This window comes from Drosophila eugracilis, unplaced genomic scaffold (assembly GCF_018153835.1).
Source record: "Drosophila eugracilis isolate 14026-0451.02 unplaced genomic scaffold, ASM1815383v1 contig_1197, whole genome shotgun sequence".
In the NCBI taxonomy this organism is placed as follows: domain Eukaryota; kingdom Metazoa; phylum Arthropoda; class Insecta; order Diptera; family Drosophilidae; genus Drosophila; species Drosophila eugracilis.
In genome coordinates this window covers 3,955,143-3,978,249 of record NW_024571981.1, presented here as the reverse complement: position 1 = coordinate 3,978,249, position 23,107 = coordinate 3,955,143, and the positions used below count along the sequence as shown (strand labels likewise).

Here is a 23,107-nt window from a genome sequence, read left to right as displayed (position 1 = left end):
TAGCTGGCGTCAGTGTTGCTGTTGTTGCTCGCCAGCAATTATAAGTGCAACAACAATGGCTGCCACAAAACATATTATTTTCTTGTTATTGTCTTGAAACTGGCAGCACTGAACGCCAGCCGAATGAATGAACGACTGACTGAGCGAGTGAATGAATGAGTATTTGAAAAAAATGTCCAAAGAAAATGACACGATAATCAAACGGCAGCGGCAGCGGCAGCGGCAACGGCAACGGCAGCAGCAACTCCTGATAGTCTTTGACTTTTGCCAACACTCTTTGCTCGGTGCGTCAATTTTACGTTAAGTTTCTTTACGCTTTTCCATTTCAGTTTTCCTTTTTTTTTGTCTTTCTTCCTTTCTGTCCCATTGACGCGCGCGAGGGGTTCATTGACTGTTTTGTTGATTTTTATGGTCGGATTGCTGGAAAATCTAATGTATGTGCATGGAATCAACTCGAATTTAGTGGAAGCGAAAGCAGCAACGCCAGCTGCCAGCAGGGTTAACGTTGCTGGTGGGGTTAATGCTGCTCCTGGTTGTTGCTGGCGGGTCTGAGAAATCGAGTTCTATTAACAATGTTGCTGCTGCTTAAATGTAGCTTCTGGTTTTCCATTTCTTCACTCTCTTTGCACAAATTTAGTTATGTTATTTCGTCTACCCTCCGGTAATTTTCCTTTCGTCTTTTCCAAGGAAATTTTGTTGAATTCGCTCAATTGTTTTCTGTAATTGAAGGGTATTACAATTTTTGGAAACTAGGCGCAAAATAGTCAGCACCAGAACATGCTTCTTGGAAAACTAAAAATATATTAATTTTTGGGGAAAAGATACTAAAATTGAATTTACCTTTATTTATATTTTTGGAGCAGCAAGCTTAATTGCTATTGTTTCTCTTGTGGTTAAAATAACTATTTCGATTGTTGCAGCTGCTTTGTGTTGATTTGCATTTGTGGTTACTGTTATTTTGCCAACCTGTGTGTATGTGTGTGTGTTTTTTGCTTGTCATTAAACCAATATTTTCCTTGTCATGTTTCAAAGTGCTGAGGTTGAAGCAGATTTAGCCGTGGCCACTGTTTTAGTTGTGCGGTTTCATCACTTTTGTTCATGTTGCAGATGAAGTCACATTTAATTGCTGACAAAATGTGGTCCCAGAGACAGCTTTAAGTCCTCTCGGCCTGGCCAACTCAAGTCTCCTTCAGGTGCATCCACTTGCTGCCTCTTTTGGTGCAGGCATGCATGCGCGCTTGTGCTTTTGCTGCATAGTATGCAACGTTTGCTGGCTGCTTGGCCAAAAGTGCAGAAAGCGAAGCTTCAGAAGGCAGCCAACAGAAAGCAGCAAGCTGGGAAGACCTCTAACAGCAGCAGCAGCAGCAGAGCAGCAGTAGCAGCCTGCACCACTTTATCTTCTGGCCTTGACTGGCACAAAACTATTCTGTCTTAATTAGAGCTGCCGACGTTTTTGCCGCTTCTACGAGTTTTCTGACTTTTCCTCTTGACGTCATGCAAATGCAACGGCAGCTACAGCAACAACCAGATTTCCCTGTGGTCAACCATTGTTGTTTCGGCTAATTTTAGCCGACAAACAAAAGCATTGAACTCGCTTTGTTTCCTCGATGGGAACATGGTAAATTTCCACAACGAAAATAGAGTGTTTGCTTAGTTCTATCAACTTGACTAACCGTTGACCGTTTCCAAAAAAAGATATCCACCCACAGGAAACGTCCATAAGACGAGTCAGACCTCTGCTATTTCATTTTTCTTTCCATTTCGGTGGGTGTGTTTTTGGCCCATTCATAATTTCTGGTTGGGTATCAGTGTATATCTTCATTTTCTACTCTTTTATTGTCAGGTAATTTAATTAATGATTGTTCAGTTGAAATTGTTCAAATATTTGTTCATTGAGTGCGTGGCTGGAAACAGGCCAAATGATATGGGAACTTTCAAGTGGTTGCGAGCCAGAGATAATGACTGCACATTTAAATTCTTGGCAAAGCTTTGACTTCCTGCTGCACGGCAGAGCACGCAGAGATTGGCCCACTCTCCACCCCTCACGACCTTTCTTGCCACCCTGATGAACCCCGTCTTTTTCGATAGACAAACAAACAAACTAATTTCGCCCCGCTTAGTCATGCTGCACCATGTTGGACTGGACATGGCTTTGGGGAATTCGGCAGTGGGAGTGGAGTCTTCTAACCGAACATTCCGGCGACAAGCGCAATCAGCGCAATAACACTGGAGCACAAGCAGAAGAACAAGGCAGTCGGTGGCAGCCTCCGAATGTTTGACCTTCATTGAGGGCTGCAGAGAGAGAAATAATATCGAGTTAGTTAAAAAAAAAAGTTTTGAGAAGGGAAGATAATTTATTTAAGTGTTAAGTATAATTTTTATACCCGTTACTCGTAGAGTAAAAGGGTATACTAGATTCGTTGAAAAGTATGTAACAGATAGAAGGAAGCTTTTGCGACCCTATAAAGTATATATATTCTTGATCAGGATCAATAGCGAAGTCGATTGAGCCATGTCCGTCTGTCCGTCCGTCCGTCCGTCCGTCCGTATGAACGCTGAGATCTCAGGAACTATAGCAGATACAAAGTTGAGATTAAGCATGAAGATTCTTGAGGTCCCGGGACAGCGCAAGTTTATTACAGCATCCTGCCACGCCCACTCTAACTCAGGAACTATTGCAGTTAGAAAGTTGAAATTCAAAAAGTATAATCTTTAAATGGCAGCGCATCTTATAGTGGTACTACTATCCGGCCACACCCACCCATACGCCCACAAGGCTCAAAAGACGGTTTTCGGATTTTCTAGAAAAGCTGATATCTCGGTAACTATAAGAGATAGAAAGCATGTAGGTTTCTATTATGCTCCCAATGCGAATTGTTTTTTTTGCGATCAAGCCACGCCCACTCTAACGCCCACAAACCCTGAACAACCAAAAATGCAAAAATCTCAAAAACCTTAAGAGCTACATAATTTTGTTTAGGATCACGTATTTAGGAGATGCCTTTGCAACTTTCCACGAAGTTGCATCCGGCCACGCCTACTCTGACGCCCACAAACCGCGGAAAACTGTGGCGTCTATAATATTATTATGAATGCCTTCGTTTGACCTTGTGTAACTTATTTCTGTTAATACCTATCGATTTACCAACGATTTTTCAAATCGGAACATTATTTCGCTATTTATAAAAAAATTAAGTTATAAGGCCTCACATGTGCAGTGACGTCACTATAAGCATACTCAACATACTTCCTCTGACAATAGGTGGCGCCTTGTGAATTTCCACTAGCAAAATAATATTCTAAAATTTTGTAAAACAGTAACGGGTATCTTATGGTCGCGGCACTCGACTATAGCGTTTCCTCTGGTTTTATTTAAAATATACATTCTCATCTAACAAGTATTATTAGCTTTCTAAAATGCATAATTAATAGCTTATCCCATGATTAATTATGAATACAACAAAGAATTAAGAGAGAATACTATCATTAATAATTTCATAGAGTATAAAAACACATCCTACAATATGACAAAGTAACCGAGATAATTATACATTCCTAAGATATTTTCTCTCTGTGCATGCTTCGGCTCGGGGGATGAGTCCTGGATGTGGTCGTTTGGATAGTCAAGGCACGTTTGTCATTGGTAATTTCGAGCATGTCATAATGATAACTCAAACAAACGGGGGAACATATGGGTGGTAGGCGGAGATAGATGCAAAGAGGCAAATGTTTGTTTATAATTTATTTTTAGGCCAAAAGTCCTGACCTCTTCCTGCCGGTTTTCAGACGCCTCAGCTATTAGCCTGAGACCTGTGCAAATATTTAGCCAGCGGCTCACGTAGTTCACTTCATGTAATTGATAAAAAAAAAAAGAAAAGTCTGCCAGCGGCACAATTTCTCGGGCTGTAGTCGGAAAATGAAATTAAATTCCTGGAAAAATGAGCTTTGAAGTGGTTGCGTTCGTCTAACAAATTGTCATACAGCATTCAGCAATATATTTTTTATTAAAAATGTTACATAATCCAGCTTCAGTTCTTAAGGGTAAAGGAGAGAAAGTATAATAAGTTGGCCACAAAAGAGATTTATGATAGGAACTAACTGGCGACGCCTTTTGCTCGCGCATACAATTTCAATATTTCTTCATCAGGCTAACAAAGTGAAGGAGGAAGAAGCGTCTGGGGTTTCTGTTCCTCCAGTGGAAGTAAATTGGAAATGCGATACGCAGCAAAAATGCTCGGGGAGTTGGCTCTTTGCACTAGAGAATAGAAAGTTGCTCATACGCCGCGTGGTCGGCTGGTCTTTAATGTTTCGCTTAGCCATTAAATGCGAGTGGGAAATAAATAGCACTTGCATTCGTGTCATAAAAGCTGACTTTAATTAAAGCCATTCGTTCGAACAACATGCAATTGGGAAGTCGCTCCTACATTTCTCTCATCTGCTATTTAAATTATTTTTTAATAAATTGAAAATCAGTTTTAAAATCAATAAAAATGGTGGAAATTCATGTCATGTATACTGAAAAAAAGCAGTCAGATAAATAAAAATGTATTTCATTTTTATACCGATTGGTTGTTAATTTCAACAGCTGTTGATATAAATAATATTTTTTTAATGTAAACTATTAAAAAAACATAGCTGTTTTTGCAATTAACATTAACAAGAAAACATTAAAGCATTTCCCAGTTGCTTGTTCGGTGTTAAATATGTTTTAACCATTTTAATGCTCTTTTCGTGTATGCTAACTGTTTTATTTGACTGCGGCGTAATAGTGGATCCCAGCAGTTGTATAATATTAATGTTTCGCCATATTCGACCCTCTGAGCTTGCCTTTTGCCTTTTGCCGCCAGACAAATGAGAATCGTTTATGGCTGCCATTTGGTTAACTTTTAGCTCTCGATGACCTTGAGGCCATGCATGAATACGCGTAGTTACAATATGCATACGTTCATATATAAATAAACTGTGTATATTAAAATATTGACTGCGAATAATAAAAGTGAGCCATAAGGCACATATGTGGCTATGTGCATATATATTTTATATCTCTGGGATAGTTAACTGTGTATTGAGTTTGAAATTACGTTTTATTTTTCAAATTTTTGCTTTTCCTTACTTTTAATCTTAGTAGATTTTATTACACCAGTCAGCTGCCTTTTTGTTTTTTGATAAGTTATCAAACATGTGTGAAACTTGGACACATCAAGTGCGTGGGGGTGGCTTTTCCCACACGTTAGCCTCCTTTTCTACCCCTTTCAACTCTCACATTTTGAATGTTTACCAAGCTGATAATATAATTGAATACACGAGCCACATGTGATAATGAGATTTATTTATTTATTCAATTTAATTTGCCAGAGTTCGCTCTTTCTGCTCTCGCGTTCTTTGTTTTTCGCGTTATGTGGGACAAGTAACATAATTCACAGGCAAATGCTAAACAAAATAATATTGTAGAAATATTCTCCAACTATTTGGCCATCTCTCTTTCTTGGCCAGCAACAGGTTATTGATCCAGGCCGGCAATTTGAGAATTTACCAGAATGCAAATAGCATTTCATTTCGTCCTTTTCGCTTGTAACCTCCACTAATCGACGTTGGCTAGTTCATGACGCGCCAACGCCGCCGTCTAATGACAGCTTTTCCCGCCTTAACCCGCCGCTTTTCCAGCTTTTCCGCCCCTCGGATGGCTTACGCCATCTTGCCCCTTGGCTTGTTTGCACTGCCACAAATACCTATGAAAACTGGGCGAATGTAGATACCCGGCGAGGGGCACACAGACACCGATATACGCGTAGATATATATAGTATATGGCTTTGTTATCTGTTATCTGGCCCGCCTTTTGTGCTACTATCAACGGTGTCAGCCAAATGCAGACCAAACCGAATTGAGTTTCGCACAAATGGTGCACTTGGAGAAACTTAATACGAACTATCTATAATAAATAGAACTGATAAAACCTTTAAATATTCATATTTTTTTATAAATTTATAAATATAAATGGGTATTTATACATAAAAGATTAATTTCAGTTAACTCAGGAATTAATTGAGTATTTTTCTCTAGGTGCATAGCGTGCGCCATTAATGAACATCGTTTGCTTATCCAGACTGACCCCCACAATGCCCCATTCTCTTGTCACACTGCCTTTACCTATGCTATTGACATAATGTAAGCAACCGAAGTCTGTCTGTGCGAGAGTACTTTTTGTTTCCCATTTCACTCCCTTGCTCTCGGCTCTCGCTGGCATAAAAATAGTTTTTGTCATTTTTTTGCTTGGTCCTCTATCTCTCCCTTGGCTACCAGTTGCTAGGTGTACAAAGATAGAAATGCAAAAAGGATGGCGATAAATGAAGGGAAGCCACAACGGTGCGTATGGTTGATGGCGAGACAACGTTGCGTATGAGCAATGGGTCATATCAATATATAGGAACCACAAGGAATTTAATAACTAGTGTGTTTGAGTTGAGCTTACAATGGAATATATGGGTAATCCCTTATGATTGGGGTTTGTGGTTATCGGGAAATGAAGAACAATTTTTAGATAACATTTTTTCTGTTTGAATCAAAAACTTTTTCCAGTATATGTTAATATTCAACACTGAACTGCAACTTTGCCCGTCAGCAATTCAAACTCATTGTCTATTCAAATGCGAACAAAAGCAGAAATATACATAGTTTCAGTTGCAAGTTGTGCAATCCTTTCATAGCCTTCACTTCACAGCTGCCAAACGCAGCACGATGATTTTCCATTGTTGCAGAACGGAAATTAAATCATTTCCGCTGTCAACTATCGCTGGCCCCTTGTCATGCAACAGCTGTCAAAGGGAAGGGCGTCGAAGGCCGCCGGAGCGATTGAAACCAAATCGGTGAAGATTTGCTCAAATTCTCTCATGGCAAGTTGCAGTTTCCAAATTCAATACCCAAAAGTGTCAAACTTACATATTGATTGAGGAAGTGGAGGAGATGTGGAAATGGTGGGTGAAAATCGAATGAAGAGCGGATGAAAAGTGAATGAAAAGTGGTGTGCTAGATGGCAGACCATAAGTGGATTGCTTGCCAAAAACAAATACAAATCGAAGGCAATTCAGTGCAATTGAGTCGAATTCGGGGAACGCATTTCCCTAGGATCAACGTTGGTAGAAGGGTATATGAACTATCACAAAGAATCAGATATAAAAATATACATAATTAATTTTATGATTTATTGTTTATAAACTTCTGTTTTTAAGTGTTGCACTTCTTCCCTCGTTTTTTTTTGTTTCACCGAACATCAAACACTTTAAAATTAATTACATTTTTTAGATTAAAATGTTCAGCGGCGAACCACTTCAAACGCTGTACAAATATTTATAGTTTAAAGTACTTTTCCCATAAACAAGGCCTGCATAACACATTTTGCTAACAAATTAAATGGAAATCCAAAGAGCTTTTTCCAATTACTTAATAAATACCTATTCGCAATTAAAATCCGCTTGACCGCAAGCCACAACAATCCTTTCAGAACATTCCCCGTCCATTTATCCTTTTTATACCCACTTTCATCGCATTTTCATGCCATTGTTTGCCGTTGGCTTTTCAGTACTGTTGACGTTTCAGCGATGCCAGGCGCTTTGGTCATGTTTATTTTACTTAACTGACATTTTACTATGGCCTACGTGTGCTGGTGCTGCACCGTCTATATATCCATCCCATCGACACTCGAATTTCCCGCGACATTTTGGAGTCTTTTGTTTGTTAATCAATTGGCGGCTAGTCTATCCAACCCGTTCCCCTTGTCTCGGCCAGTTGACTGTTGGCGACCCCAAAAGCGTTAATTGAATTGGTACCTCACTCTCTCTCTCTAGTTCTCTCATAACACATGGGAAAACGGCAGCGTTAAGCTTTAATAACAGCCAGGATAGATAATTAGATAAACTGTAGTAGTAAGGAAACTGTCGAGTTACTCTGCGAAATAGTTGGGCGAAAAAAAGAGAAACTTTTAGTCTGCAAAGTTTTTTTGGTTGAGCACACGAGTCGTACATAAACATATTTATTCAAAACAAAACTCCAACAGGTCCTTACGAAACTTTTCCTCTTGCTAACTGAATAACAGACAAAGTAAATAAGTTATTATGAAAGTGAAACAGAGTGAACACAGAAACACGAGCGATCGCAACCAAAGTGTGCAAATTAATCGAAAATTCAACAATTTCAATTGGCTGACATCCTGCGGCCTTTTGGCGGCAGTAAAATCAACAAAATTGATTCCACAAACTCAACAACTTCAACAACAACAGCAGCCAAAAAATACAATTTACGTTACGCGGCCGAATTGCTCAAGTTTGACAAAATTCAATTCATTAAAACGGAGGGTTTAACATTCGCATTGCTGGCGGGCCCCATGGGCCAAGCGGCAAGTATGTGTCGATTTCGTGGTTGTCGCTACAAAAATAAGAACAAAAACAGCAAACAACAACAGCAGCAGCAGCAGCAACAACAACAACAGCAACAGCATCAGCAACAACAACAGCAACAACTAACACCAACCCATAGTCCTCAGATACAGCATCATTCTGAGATAATCCCATCTACAACAGGTGAGAACGTTGCAAAGGAGAAAACTTTTGGTCATGTCTCAAATTTGCATAAATATTTTGTCACACAAACTTCAGGGGCAAACACAACAGAGAAACACCAAGAGACCAAAGAACTGAAAGAACAACAGTGCTTATTTCATACCCAGAAGCTTTCCACATTCTACTTTTGTTGGATACCCAACCAACTTCCGTTTTTCCGCCTTTCAGCAGCCAAACCCACCAACATCGATCCGAATGGCAGCAAAAAATTGTTCTCTTTTGCACATTTGCCAACTTTCAATTTGCATTTGGCTGCACTCAAAAGCAACAATGCCATTTACACACTGGTTCATATATGCAGGCGAGTGTGTGCAGATATATGGTATTGTACGAGTATACGGAAATATATGATACTTTACTGGGGCTCTCTACTGGGGTCTTAGGGGCTCTAGCATGATCCATTTTCCGAAGCTGAATTTACTTAGTTAATACAACCAGAAGAAAGTAATCAGTAATAAGAATTCTCTAACAAAGTTAAAAATGTCTTCTTTCGAAAGTAAAGAGACGAAATTATAACTTCCTGACAATGACAGATTACCAAATTGTTACGATAAAGTAAATGTAAACAAAAGCCATTTTTAAAGATTATCTTTTACACTCAAGTCGAGTTACTCCCACTTTTGCCCTAACAATGTAAATCAAACTAATGTCATTCGCAAAGAGTATTAAATTTGTTATCATATCTCAGACAACTTTTGATCCTTGCTTTTTCCTGCTAAAAGTAAAATTCCATTACAAATGTTGTATAAAAATTTGCCATTCGCCCGACTCAGACGTTGGGCGGGGGTAGACGCTGGTTCGTTGAGGGGCCATATGAATGTCTTACATAAAGCTGACGCATCAAACCGCAGCAAAGTGTTGGCGGGAAAATAGGAAGCTGGGAAAATGGGAATTGGGTGGATATGTGGGCTGCTTGGATGTTAGCACAAACACCTCCCACACGACTCTGTCAACTTGTCATTTGACTTCGAGTGCAGGAAATAGCCAAAGAAATTCAGTGGCGGGGGAAGGAAGAGAAGAGAAAAGTGCTTGTGCTCTGCGCCAAATGTTTTGCAGCAGCTTAAGCATGTTGCATGTTGGATGTGTGCAAGGCAAATGCAGCTTAAAAGATTAAATTCCCTCCCCCAAAAAGGGGTGCATAACATGGATGGCATGTGTGAGCCAATTCACTCCGGCCTCTCTCTCTATAAATTCCCTACTGCAACACTAAGTAGCCGGCTTTCAACTTATTGGCAATCTTAAAAGCAAAAGACCAACGAAAAGTATCTAGTACCCAGAAGAAAAAGAGACCTTACAGATGCTTAACATGGAAATTTATGTCTGCACAGGGAACTTCTTGAGGGCACAAATCATGGGGGAAAAGCTGATATTAATACTAAAGTGAATTTTAAATGGCAACGCAAAAGTGCCCGCAGGAAAATTATGATAAAATAAATTCCAATTAAAATTTGACTGCTATAAATTCCAATGTATTTAACAACGAAGAGAATTTCAATCTGGTATGTTATATAAAATTATATATTGCAAAGGATATATTAATATAAACTAATATTAATTCAAGAGAACTTTTGTTAAAAGAAATACATTTGCTGATTTACATTTTCTGAATAAAGACACCCACAAATTTGTTGCCAAGCTAAAAGGCTTATAAAACTTCCCTTTAAAAATTAAAGCAAGCCCAATACAAAGCATTTCCTTATCTTCTCTTCCTGAAAATAGACTACTCTAACGTATTTAGGCAAACAAAATATCCTTGGTTTCCATTGTATGCCAGCTTAGCCTGAAAGTCAAATTGTCAAGCGACAGGAACAAGTCGTTTGTTTATTTCTTTTGTGTGAGTCCTAAAGCAGCACATAAATCATATTTTCTATAGAATAAATAAGCCAGACACAAGCAAGCAACCGAGAAAAAGGGGAAGAAACTAGAGACAAGGATAAAAGGAAGGAGGCAGGAGTCCTTTTTCGCATCCTTGAGACTTTCATCAGTGGGTTACTACTCGTTGTCGTATTTATATCTATTTTTAGCACTTAATCAGGCGCTCAATACTACCATTACCGACGCCAGACACTCCCCAACATGCACACACGAAGTCAATATTTCAAGGAAATTGCCAATATTTCCGGTTAATGTTAACTGAAACACTTTGGGGGGCCTCAACTGTCAATGATATTTATTACGTTACCCATACGCCATGTAAGCCGTATGCGCCATGTGCCACATCCAGCTCTCCACACAGCTCTGCGTGTATGTACATACGTCTGAGTGAATTTCCTTAAAGTCGCTCCTTGACACTTAATTGTTCAAAGAAAGAAAGACAGAGACAGCATCAAATTGATGAGCTGCAAAAGCAATTGAACAAATTTATGTGATTTTCTCTCGCAGCGAAATTGAAAAGAAAGCAGCGGAAAAGCGCCAAAAAAAAAAAAGGAAGCCATGTCAAATGCCAGGGGCGTTGAGAGGGGCGTGGCCACGGTCACGTGCCAAGTGTGTCTTCCCCTAAAGGATATGACCCATTTGCAATGCAAATGCTGAACGAAGCGAGTGAGCGAGGGAGATGGCAGAAAGCTCATAAAACTGTCGACACATGAAGCAGGCAAACTCCACACAATGAAAAAAAGGCTTGAATGTATAAATTATTAAATAAATATTAATACAATTTTTGAATTTTAATAAACTGGTCATTAAAAATAAATTTATTCAAGTGGAACTTAACATTCCCTTTTTCACTGTGTAAAGAAATCATACATCGGGAGGTTGTAAAAAACCAAATTTAAACTCCACACAAAGCGAATTAAGTATTAATTTTTCCATTACTCCATTTTTATTGCAGGCCTGCATCTGCGGAGCATTGAGGAGCCAGCAACGACGCCGCTCCAGTTCCAGCCAGCAGGCAGGATGAACGCGGAGCAGGGGGGCACGGGGTACGGCGGCTACGGTTCCAGCGAGCACTCGCTGCTCATCGCCACACGCCACGCCGGTGTCCCCCTGCCCCTTGCTCAGCAACAGTCACTCCCCGCCCACTATCAGCCGCTGAACCACTCCGGTCCAGCCCCACAATCCTCCTCTTCAGCCACATCCACCACCAACGGATCATCCTCTTCCACTGGCGGACATCCCACGTCAGTGTTGCCACAGCAGCAACACCAGCCGCAGTATCAGTTGCAACAGCAGTACCAGTACCAGTACCAGCATCACTATCATCACCAGGCCAACTCGCCACAGCACCACAGACCCTACGATCCGGAGCATGCGCGGATGGAGGCCTGGTTGGATGAGAATCAGGAATTTGTACAGGATTATTTTATAAGGTAAGTCGATTTTATTAGAATACCATATTAGCGAAAGCCTGTAGAATGCTAGAACAATCTAGAATTCTTAGCTCTTGTGTTAATATCATATCCTTTTACAAGCCCGACCTAGGGGTCAACTATTTCCAATTTCCCCTTCAAACATACCAATTGACCAATCGATAACTCTTCCATTTAGCCAAGACAGACGGAAAACTAACCGAATCCTTGTAGAGACATAAATTGCATCTGCCTACAAGCGTTTTCGATGAACCCATCGAGCCAATAATCTATTTTGCCCATCGAACGGATAAATTCTTAAATTTGAAACTGCATTGTCAGTTTGACCCTGTCGCATGGCATACAATCGCCCCATATTTATGGGCGGGTGTGGCGTTGGTGATGATGAGGATTTGGCCATAGGCGGGGACTGCTCGTTTCCGCTATAAACCGGAAATTGCCTTTGCCACAGCAGGACATCTAGGCCAGCCCGGCAGCAAAGCGGGTTAAGGGACGTCAGTTGTCTATGACACATAATAAAAATCACTAACAACTAAAAGCATAAATTGGGCTTTATTTTCATGGTCGAGCAGAGCAGGCCAACGTCCGCATTTCGTCCTCGGCTCCACAGCTTCTCTTTACTTTTTTTTTTTTGGCCTGCGGGGCGGTCATTAAACGAGGCTGAAAAAGGCTTCATTCTGTTGTGTATGTACTTTGCATAAGAATATGCCGCATGTCCTAAACAGTTCTGCCATTTATGTAGCCCTTTCGGTTTAATGTGCCCTTTCAGAGGGAGTTATACATTGGTTAGAAGGCTTAAATAGAGGAGAATAATTGCAAGTTCGAAAGTACAACAACATTAGCTGCTAGCTGTATATTAACAAAATAGACTTTAGTTATTTTATAAATATTTCTTTATATTTATTTCCTTTCTAAGCACTATTTCCACCATTTCTATCTATTAAACATTCGTTTAAATATGAAAAGAAGGACTTTGGTAGAATATTTAAAACTTCGAATGCTTTTCCCTCTCTGGACTTACTAAAGAGTTGTGTGCTGTGATTGTCCGATGTTGTGAGGGGTTTGGGGAGGGTTTTATGCCGAAAGCGCGAGGTCATAAGGACACATGCCTGATAGGAGGAACAAGGAGTAGGAATCGGAGTAGGGGCAGGAGCAGCTGATGCCGGGTAGTCTCACAGCCTGAATATTTATGAGTTGGCATTTTATTAGACAATTTTATGCGTCACATGCATATAGAACACGAGGTCCAATGCGTCGGTCGACCTACGGCTATTCATTTGCGATTTATAATAAGGTTTTAATGTGTTTTCTAACAGAATTTTTCGTGTTATTATTCACAGGAAAGCCACACGTCAAACGGTGGATGCCTGGCTGGTCTCACATGCCACCTCGGCGGGCAACGATGTGGTTAGCAGTACCTCACCCACCCACGCCAACGGACAGACGAGCTCCTCGAGGGGCGGATCAGGAGCAACCACACCAGTGCGGTAAGTAATTAAATGGATGTTTCTCTAATTAAATATTAAAAGTAATTATCACGGATTAAAGAAAAACAATTACAATAATGGTTGCAAAATGGTTTTTAAAAATATTCTTTAAACTTAAACTGATTTTTTTTTAGAAAAATCTCTGCTCACGAGTTTGAGCGCGGAGGCCTATTGAAGCCGATTGTCAACACCATCGACGGCACGCCCACATTTTTGAGCATTGGTCCGCCTTTGGACAATGGCGGTGTTGGTGGCAGCTGTGGCAATCTGCAGAACGTCGGCGGAGTCGTGGCCGGACAGTATCAGTATCATCATCAGTACAACCATCCGCATCTGCACCATAGCCAGCACAGTCATTATCAAGCAGGCGGAGCCGTTGGCAGCAGCAGTTTGGGCAGTGGCATTGGTGGAGCGGGAGGAGCACCCGGAATGGGTGGCAGTGGTGGAGCCGGAAATAGCCATCAATATCAATATTATCATTGCCACCAGCGACCACAGCGGCTGTCACGCAACGAGCTTAAACAGCTTGATGAAAAAGAGTTGATTTTTGAACTGGTGAGTAAAAAGAATAAAATTAAATAAAAAATATAAAATTTTTTTACAAGAACATACTTTTATGGGTGATCTTACACACCCTTTTATATAAGAAGGGTTGAGTAAGTGAATGAGTATAACCGTGAAATGCATAACCATTAGATATCAAATTGATTGTTAGCGCGAATCTCGATAGTTCGTCAATGACTATTTGTTGAGTTCCGCAAACTTGTTTGTCTGTTGGCCCTATTTGGCTTTGTTGTCGGCCCGTTGACGTTGTTATCGGCAAACACTCTAAAGACGTCAGTCACACTCTGTATTTCCCCACAGCTCTTGCTCTCTCAGTTGCAATTGCTTATTTAAGCTTATCGGTCGTGTAAATAATCGAACTCTATTCATCAACGCTTCCAGGTAAAGGATATATGCAACGAGCTCGAAGTGCGCACTTTGTGCCACAAGATACTCCAGAATGTGTCCATATTGCTAAATGCCGATCGAGGATCTCTGTTCCTGGTGCAAGGACGTTGTAATGGACCCGATGGACTCAAAAAGTAAGTGAATTTGAAGCATTCAAAAATATTCTTAACATTTTTGTGAAATTCTTTGAAAAGTTCTCCCCATTTCGTGATGTTCGGTTTAAGAAGTATCTAAATAATGCTAAGTGATGGTCAATTTGTGGCATGGAATTTTACTTGTCTTGTGATGATTGACCATTCTATTTGCCAATGATGTTTACTAAATATGGTGAAATACAATGTGTGTTTCCGTCTATATATTTCTCAAATAGACAAAAAGTATAAGCTGGTTAAATTTTTCTATATTTCTACTTTCGAAATTAACCTCTTTAAGAACTTAAAGCTTCTATTCCCTGAATCACTTTATTCAGTTTATAAATAGAACCGCAATAAAGACACACATCTATCATAAATCAGTCGCATTCTATTAGCACAGAAGTGGACTGAGACCATTGCATATAGAGCAATCAGCCAAGTTCCAGCACTCCTCCTCATGCACTATTTTCAACAATTTGTTGATGACTTCATATGACTGCATTTTTGTGGACACTGTGGATAGTGCACCCCAGCAGTAGAAGCTATAGCAGAATCAGCTCAGCGTCAACTTTGTCTTGGCAACATTTTTATGGCATTTATTTTTGGCATTTTATGAGTGCATTGCGTGGATGCTGGGACTCCTTCTGCCCCCGAAACTCGTTCCATAAATGCCATAACCCCGGCAGGAACCTGAATGGGGTTCAGTGGGGCATGTCAGCCATTTTGTATGCATCGTATGACGCCATTTTGCTGCCAACACTAATTGCAATTGTCTGCACGCGCATTTGGCAAATGCATACTGTTGGGTAAAAAGTTTTTAAAGCCAAAGAAAAGGAACAGGAAAGCTGGCAAAGTAGACGAGAGTCACTGAGAAATACAAGATTTTTACTAAGAATCAATAGCTATCAAATTATTATGGCTTCTTGAACAAATTCAGAAAGGAATAATACTGAAAAGATTGATATAGTCAAAGTCATCACCCTTATCATCTATCACCCTTAACCGTATAATATCTCTTTTTCTCCCAGTGGAGATGAAAAAAAGTTTGCATTGTGTCCGATGACAATAGGCGATAGTTGCCGCCTGCAACACAATTTATAATTTTCAACTTTGGATTCTGTTTCTCTTCCTGCAGATGCCTCGTCTCCAAGCTATTCGATGTATGCCCCCGTAGCACCGTGGAGGAAATGGAACAGCAGGACGAGGTGCGAGTGGCCTGGGGAACAGGAATTGCAGGGCATGTGGCCGAAAGTGGAGAGCCCGTCAACATACCAGATGCTTACCAGGTCAGTACCAAGGGCCAGAGTACCCAAAAAACAAGTACTATCTTAAGTCAAATTTGACAAATTTGAATGCCAACTGGGTCATAAATCAACCTCAGCTGTGAGAGTCGGAGATTATTCATTCGATTGTAAGATTTATGGTGGCAGATACCAAAGCGATGTGTGTGTATGTCTCTGCTGTATGGTGGTCTTTAAGTTTTCAATATTGCTCAGTGAACTCGGTGATGGCAAACCAGCACTTTTCACATTTCCCAGCTTCCGGCCTGCCCACTACCACACCCAACATTTTCCTATTTTTTCGGCAGTTTTTCTTCGGCCTGTCTGCCAATTGGAGCGTAATTAATCTTATGCCAAGACAAAGCCATGTTAGGCATGTTATATCACCAAGATATGGAGTCCCATTGGCTTTAGACTTCTGGTGCTTTAAGCTGGTCGGCAAACGATAACAATTGCGGCTCCTTTAAAAATGTTTTCCCAAGTCATACTAAGCCAATGAGTGTAGATAAACTCCCCGTAAATACGTGACGCACAGACAGATCGCTTGTACTGGCGTAGATCTCCTGATTGTTAGCACAATTAATCAAGGCCTAAATTTGACACTTGCCGGTACCAGACAGCGCGACCAGCAGACAGCAGAGAATCGAGCCCAAATACACACGACCGTTTTTCTGGTTGCGAATGAGTCGCATTATGGTTAGACACACCAGTTACGCTCGAGTGCAGATCTTTTGGTCGATCTCAGTGGACTTTTGACTCGGCTAAGTAGCTGGCCAAACAAATGTCAGCCGGCAGCGACAATCAGAGGCGTCTGGAAACTGATAACCTCCCAAATTTTTTGTTTAGAGGGGAGAAAGGCAGATAGATCATGGGGAATGTGTGCCAAGTGTACTAAAATAGACTGGCCGAAAGGAAGAAGAATGATAGAGAAGATGTTTTTGGTTGAAGATTATTATCAGTTATATCTTTGAGAGAGAAGGTAGATAAATATTGTTCATAAATCTGACACAATTCAAGTGAATGAAATTAAGAAAATATTAAATATAATTAATAAAATAATTAAAATGAAATCTCCCAAATGTATATACAAGGCTTACCAAACACAAAGACCAAGTTAACAACGAAAACTCATTAAAATGAGATACTAATTCGTGCACAAATTAATTTCATTTCCCCCGATTTCCCCGACAGGATGAGCGATTCAATTGTGAAATTGACTCGTTGACCGGCTATCGGACGAAGGCCTTGCTCTGCATGCCCATCAAGGATTCATCCGGGGATGTGATTGGCGTGGCGCAGGTCATCAACAAAATGAATGGCGAGTGCTTCTCCGAAATCGATGAAAAGGTGAGTGGTCTGAATGGGGATTGAAGGGATTCGGGGTGAATGCGGATACGGGCGTAATGGGGCCATGTGGAGATCGCATGACGGGGCAGTCCGATGGTTTCTTTTGTTCCGAATAAAGCCACATAAGAGCTGCACCCATCCACCCTGGCAAATTGCATTCATTATTCAACAAAGGGGAAACTTGTTAAGAAAGCTTAGCAGAATGTCAGGCAAAATGCCATAAGGGATTATCCGATGTGTGCCAGCCAGTTGCGATTCTCTCTCATAATTTTTATGGTGCTTTGCAACCTCTATTTTTTGTCTTTTCTGTTTGAGTAATGTTAATCCTTTGCGATAATCCCTTGCAGGTCTTTGCCTCGTATCTGCAGTTCTGTGGCATTGGCCTGCGCAATGCACAGCTGTATGAGAAATCTCAATTGGAAATCAAGCGGAATCAAGTGCTTTTGGATCTGGCTCGCATGATCTTCGAGGAGCAGAGCACCATCGAGCACATGGTCTTCCGCATCCTTACCCATATGCAGAGTCTCATCCAGTGCCAGAGGGTTCAGATCCTTTTGGTCCATGAGGCTGATAAGGGCAGCTTTTCGCGAGTCTTTGACTTCGAAGCGAATGACCTAAGTGAGGAGGAAGCCACCTCACGTACCAGTCCGTATGAGTCCCGGTTTCCCATCAACATTGGGATTACTGGGCATGTGGCAACCACTGGGGAAACCGTTAATGTACCCAATGCCTACGAAGACGACCGATTCGATGCCAGTGTGGATGAGAACTCCTGCTTCAAGCATCGTTCTATTCTCTGCATGGCCATCAAGAATTCGCTGGGGCAGATCATCGGAGTTATCCAGCTGATTAACAAGTTCAATGAGTTGGTAAGTACTTTAAATTTAAAATATTTTATGATTTGAATGTAATTTATTAAGGTTACCTTAACTACGTAATACTCTTCTTAAACATTTAGTAAAACTTCACAAAAATTCCCTTAATAGTACTTAATCACGACCTGCATATTTTAAACTTTTCCTTATCTACTCCCTTAGGACTTCACCAAGAACGACGAGAACTTCGTGGAGGCGTTCGCCATCTTCTGCGGCATGGGCATCCACAACACGCACATGTACGAGAAGGCCATCGTGGCAATGGCCAAGCAGAGTGTCACCCTGGAGGTGCTCAGTTACCATGCATCTGCCACCATGGACGAGGCTCATCGGTTGCGGGTGAGTACCGTTCCGTTTCGTTTCCGCTATCTCTCTCTCTCGCTAAATTCCGTATTCTTGGATTCCGTTCCGGATTAAATTGCCCTCCCGGGTGCCATTGTTCGGAGGCCAGTGAAATGCTTAATTTTATTTGCACTCACTTAATTTGTACGAGGCCAAGAGGTCGTCCGCTAGTTTGCTCTCTTAATTTTAACGCAGAGCCATAAATTAATGTGTCCTGCCGGAGACTCACTTTGGGTGGTGCCTTCCTGTTGCATTGTCTTCTGTGTTAGCTTCACGGTTTTTATTCGTTTATTATTTCTGTGTGACAGGAACAGCAGCAACAAGCTGTCGCTCTCTGTTGTATGCCACCCCTGTATACTGCTTGCCCCTGCCCCTTTGGAAAAAGCTTCAGCGTGTTGACAGTTGTAATTAGTTTGTTCGCACAAGTATGACAAAAAGAAACTTTTCTACTGAATCGTGGGTCTCTACGCTCGCTCTTCATAGCCGGACACTCTCTGTAATTATGCTGAGAAAATTATGACCGCCTGTCGAGTTGCCAGCCAGACAAAGATGCTGGGTTATTAATTTTAATTAAAATTATGCCATACTAGGCTTTATTCTTACAACGAACGAAGCCGTACAGACGATTATGGCATCAAGCTGGAAAACCCTTTTTTCCGGTCCACAGCTGCAACGCCCGCCGGGGGTTTTTCCTGCGGCACTCTTGTGGGTGCCTTGGCGGAAAAATGCCAGAAATTTTGATAAACTTCTCAGCTTTGGTGGCTAATATAGCACCATTTACATTTGCTGACAGCAAACAGATGAAGGTCCAGTGGAAGAATTTCGTTTTTTATTTCACTTCTTGGGGATATCTTGGGTTTTAAGCACGTGCTGGTTGATTTTGAGGTGAGGAAAATGAGTGGCTTTTGGCGAAAGTTTTTTTTTGTAACTGTTGAGGACAGAAAGCTGTATAAGTAGACACTTTTACCGATGAGTTATAACGATGAACAGATTAAGCTTTATATTAATTTATTTTCCTTTTGTTTTCAGCGCCTTCGGGTTCCTTCAGCTGTACATTTTCGACTACATGACTTCAAATTTGACGACATACACTTTGAAGATGACGATACATTGAAGGTAAGCATGGAAATAATAAAAAAAATATTAGACATATTTCTAATATAATTATTTTTGTAGGCCTGCCTTCGCATGTTTTTGGATCTCGATTTTGTGGAACGCTTTCATATCGACTATGAAGTCCTCTGCCGTTGGCTCTTGAGCGTCAAGAAGAACTATCGAAATGTTACCTATCACAATTGGCGGCATGCCTTCAATGTGGCCCAAATGATGTTTGCCATTCTAACTGTAAGAAATAATTAAAAACTATTCTATACTTAAAGAATTTATTGAAAAATATTATTAAAGACCACGCAATGGTGGAAGATCTTTGGAGAAATCGAATGCTTGGCTCTTATTATTGGCTGCCTGTGCCATGATCTCGATCATCGAGGAACTAACAACTCCTTCCAGATTAAGTGAGTATATAAAATGGAAAAACTTATTTAAATTAACTAAAAAATATTAATTTTTAGAGCCTCGTCGCCCTTGGCGCAGCTGTACTCAACCTCCACCATGGAACATCATCACTTTGATCAGTGCCTGATGATCTTGAATAGTCCTGGAAACCAAATCCTGGCTAATCTGTCCTCCGATGACTACTGTCGGGTTATAAGAGTGTTGGAAGATGCTATTTTATCCACTGATTTGGCAGTGTATTTCAAGTGAGTTTTACTTGAGAAACTTATTATATAAGTTGCTTTATAATTTATTCATTTACTGTACAGGAAGCGAGGTCCTTTCTTGGAGAGTGTGGAGCAGCCTGTGAGCCATTGGGTGGCCGAGGAGCCGCGCGCTCTTTTGCGTGCCATGAGCATGACTGTCTGTGATTTGTCGGCCATCACGAAGCCGTGGGAGATTGAGAAGCGTGTGGCCGATTTGGTTAGCTCGGAGTTCTTCGAGCAGGGTGACATGGAGAAGCAGGAGCTCAACATAACTCCAATTGTGAGTTTTGAGAATATCGATACAAATTATCAACCTAATGGCTTATTATTCTGAATAGGATATCATGAATCGAGAGAAGGAGGATGAGTTGCCCATGATGCAAGTTAATTTTATTGACTCCATTTGCTTGCCCATCTATGAGGTTTGTATTGGTTTCATTGGTTTTTTATATTTATATTTATAAAATTATTTGTAAATATTATTCAGGCCTTTGCCACCCTGTCCGACAAGTTGGAGCCTCTTGTCGAGGGCGTGCGCGATAATCGCGGCCATTGGATCGATCTGGCCGATGTTGTGAAAACCAAAACTAGTCAGGATCAGGAGCCAGAGGTGCAGCAGCAGAAAAATGTGATATCGAACGGTGACTGCAAGCCGATGAGTGATGATGATGTGGCAGCACCGGAAGCGGACTCCCAGAGCGAGCAAGCAAGCGTAAATGGCCCCAACGTTGCCAACAACAGCAGCACCACTAATAAGAACATTGCCGTCGCTTCTAATCCCACCAGCACCCAGCCCAGTGATGATGATGATGCGGATGCGAATGCGAATGCGATAAACAGGTCGCCGAGGAAAATGGTCACGACGCAGAAGTAGAAGAGGTCTCCTGTCGCTCGAACAGCACCTGCAGCTCATCGACCGCCTCCAGTCGGTTGTCTACGCCACCACCCACCGGCGAGGATGACAGCACACCAGTATCGCCCTCGAAAACCCTGCAGGCCAAACTGGTGGCAGCCAATTTAAATGCATTGCAAAGGCAGTCATCCAATCAGGTTCAAGCCCAGAAGCAGCGTTGCAAGAGCTGCGACCATTCCCGCAGCGGGCTGCAGGTTCGCAAGACGAGCTCCCTGCGTGGAGCTCAGGAACTGGAACTGGATAGTAAGGCAAAGAATGGAACACACGCTGCTCTCTGCAAAAGCACGCCCGTGATCAACAACCATAGCCATCATCATAGTCATAGTCACAGCCACAACCACAACCACCATCATCATCATCACTCGCATCACAATCACGGCCAGCATGGGATCGGGATTGGCAGTGCCAGCATTGGCGGTAGTGGGTTAATCAGTCTGGCCACACCGCTGCTGGCGACGGACAGTGATAGGATACCAAAAATCGTGGGCAAAATTGGAAATCTCGATGGTCTGCCCTTTGCCAATGGCATTGGAGTCCCACAAAATGGTCATGGGTTGCCCTTCGGCAGTTACCAGCATCATCATCATCACCATCATCATCATCTCCTGGCGCGTCGTCATTCGGAGACAAACAGTAATGGGGCCACCGCTGTGGCGGCCGAAAAATAAATACATCCCAATCTGGTGTGTTCCTAGAAACTCTGAAACAGATAAAGGACTTAATATTGAAACCCTGAAAATTCATAAACCATCTTTGTGAAGCAAGGCACTTGTTTTGGTTTTTGCTCTTCAAAAAGTGTTTCTGGACCACATTAGCATATCTTCAATATGTACATAGTTTTATCCACATCATCTACTCTATATCGCAACACACAACCACACCCACTCTCATCTTGTATATAACATCCACTTTGAGCAACAGTATCGCAGTGCAGTAGGAAGGGATAATAAGGAATAAAAAATAAAAAACACACACATACCATAAGCAAATTGTGGCACAGCAATTTGATAGCCTACAAACTAAAACTAAATAGAAAGATTCCTATAAACGTATGTAAATCGTATATGTATACTTATGTATGTGTATATTTTGATCTGTGTGTGTTTGTAACTTAAATTTTAGTTCGTATCGTCAGCGTTAGTTAATGATAATGCAAAGAAGTCAAATTCTCTAGATGTTTAAGCACCAACCAAGAAAATGAAACAAAATATGAATTGTACCAAAAAATGGCAGAGTAGTGGATTCTCCTAATTGTCGTTTGCTTGCAAGTAACGCTCATCTTCTATGAAACACAGCAAGGATAAAAGTATTGTAATGTCCCCAAAACACATACATATACGAGTTAGTACGATAACACTGTATAACTGTAAAACGTTAGTTGAATTATCTCTATGGGTACCAAAAGTCTAACTTTAGTAGCATTAACCAACCGCTTAGTGATGATGTTAGCTGTCGAGTAACGAGAAAAACCGAACCGATCGCGAACCTAGATTAGAAATAGTAACCGCTCTTAATACACCAGAAACCGGAAAACCAACACTAAGCGCTTTGATTTACCCCATCTCTGCGCTCTTTTCGAATTTAAATAATTGTAATATTATGCGATAATAAGAAATGTATTTGTATCCAAATATGTACTCGATGGCCTCAATGGGCTGGCCTAATATGCAAAACCCAGACCATCTTGGAAGCATACATCCTTGGGACATCAGCACGTCTAACGTTCTGTATTTGTCACTGGGAACTAATGCTCGTACATATTCTGCAGATGCGTCTATATAAATTCATATAATCCTTCTTTAGATTAAATTGTACTTTGTGAGTTTTGTTATTTATTGTCGGCATTATAGAGAAACCTATCGAAAATACACAAAATATTTGCTGTAACGGACCATGTTCAATAAGCAAAACTAAATAAAGCAACATAATATCTAAAAATTGTGTTCTCATTTTTACATTTAAGACTTTAATAATAACTCAAAACCAGTATTTTAGCCATAGCATTGTTAAAAATGTACGGAATGTGGAATGTTATATCTCGTTGAGTTTGTAATTCAAATCCCAAAAAGACTGCATTCACAGTTTGAAATATAAAAT

The 23,107-nt window shown here is 41.0% G+C and overlaps 1 protein-coding gene across 1 annotated transcript; it reads left to right on the top strand.

Annotated features, from left to right (window-relative positions):
* Positions 1-8,161: 8,161 nt before the first annotated feature.
* Positions 8,162-22,948, top strand: LOC108105663 (dual 3',5'-cyclic-AMP and -GMP phosphodiesterase 11). Its single transcript, XM_041818783.1, is given in 17 exon segments — positions 8,162-8,574; positions 11,444-11,921; positions 13,262-13,408; positions 13,543-13,963; positions 14,354-14,493; positions 15,629-15,779; positions 16,965-17,120; positions 17,468-17,989; positions 18,158-18,334; positions 19,367-19,453; positions 19,514-19,681; positions 19,742-19,851; positions 19,909-20,097; positions 20,161-20,377; positions 20,436-20,519; positions 20,585-20,924; positions 20,927-22,948. Coding segments are annotated over 17 exon segments (4,335 nt in total). The 5' UTR covers positions 8,162-8,378; the 3' UTR covers positions 21,679-22,948.
* Positions 22,949-23,107: the final 159 nt, after the last annotated feature.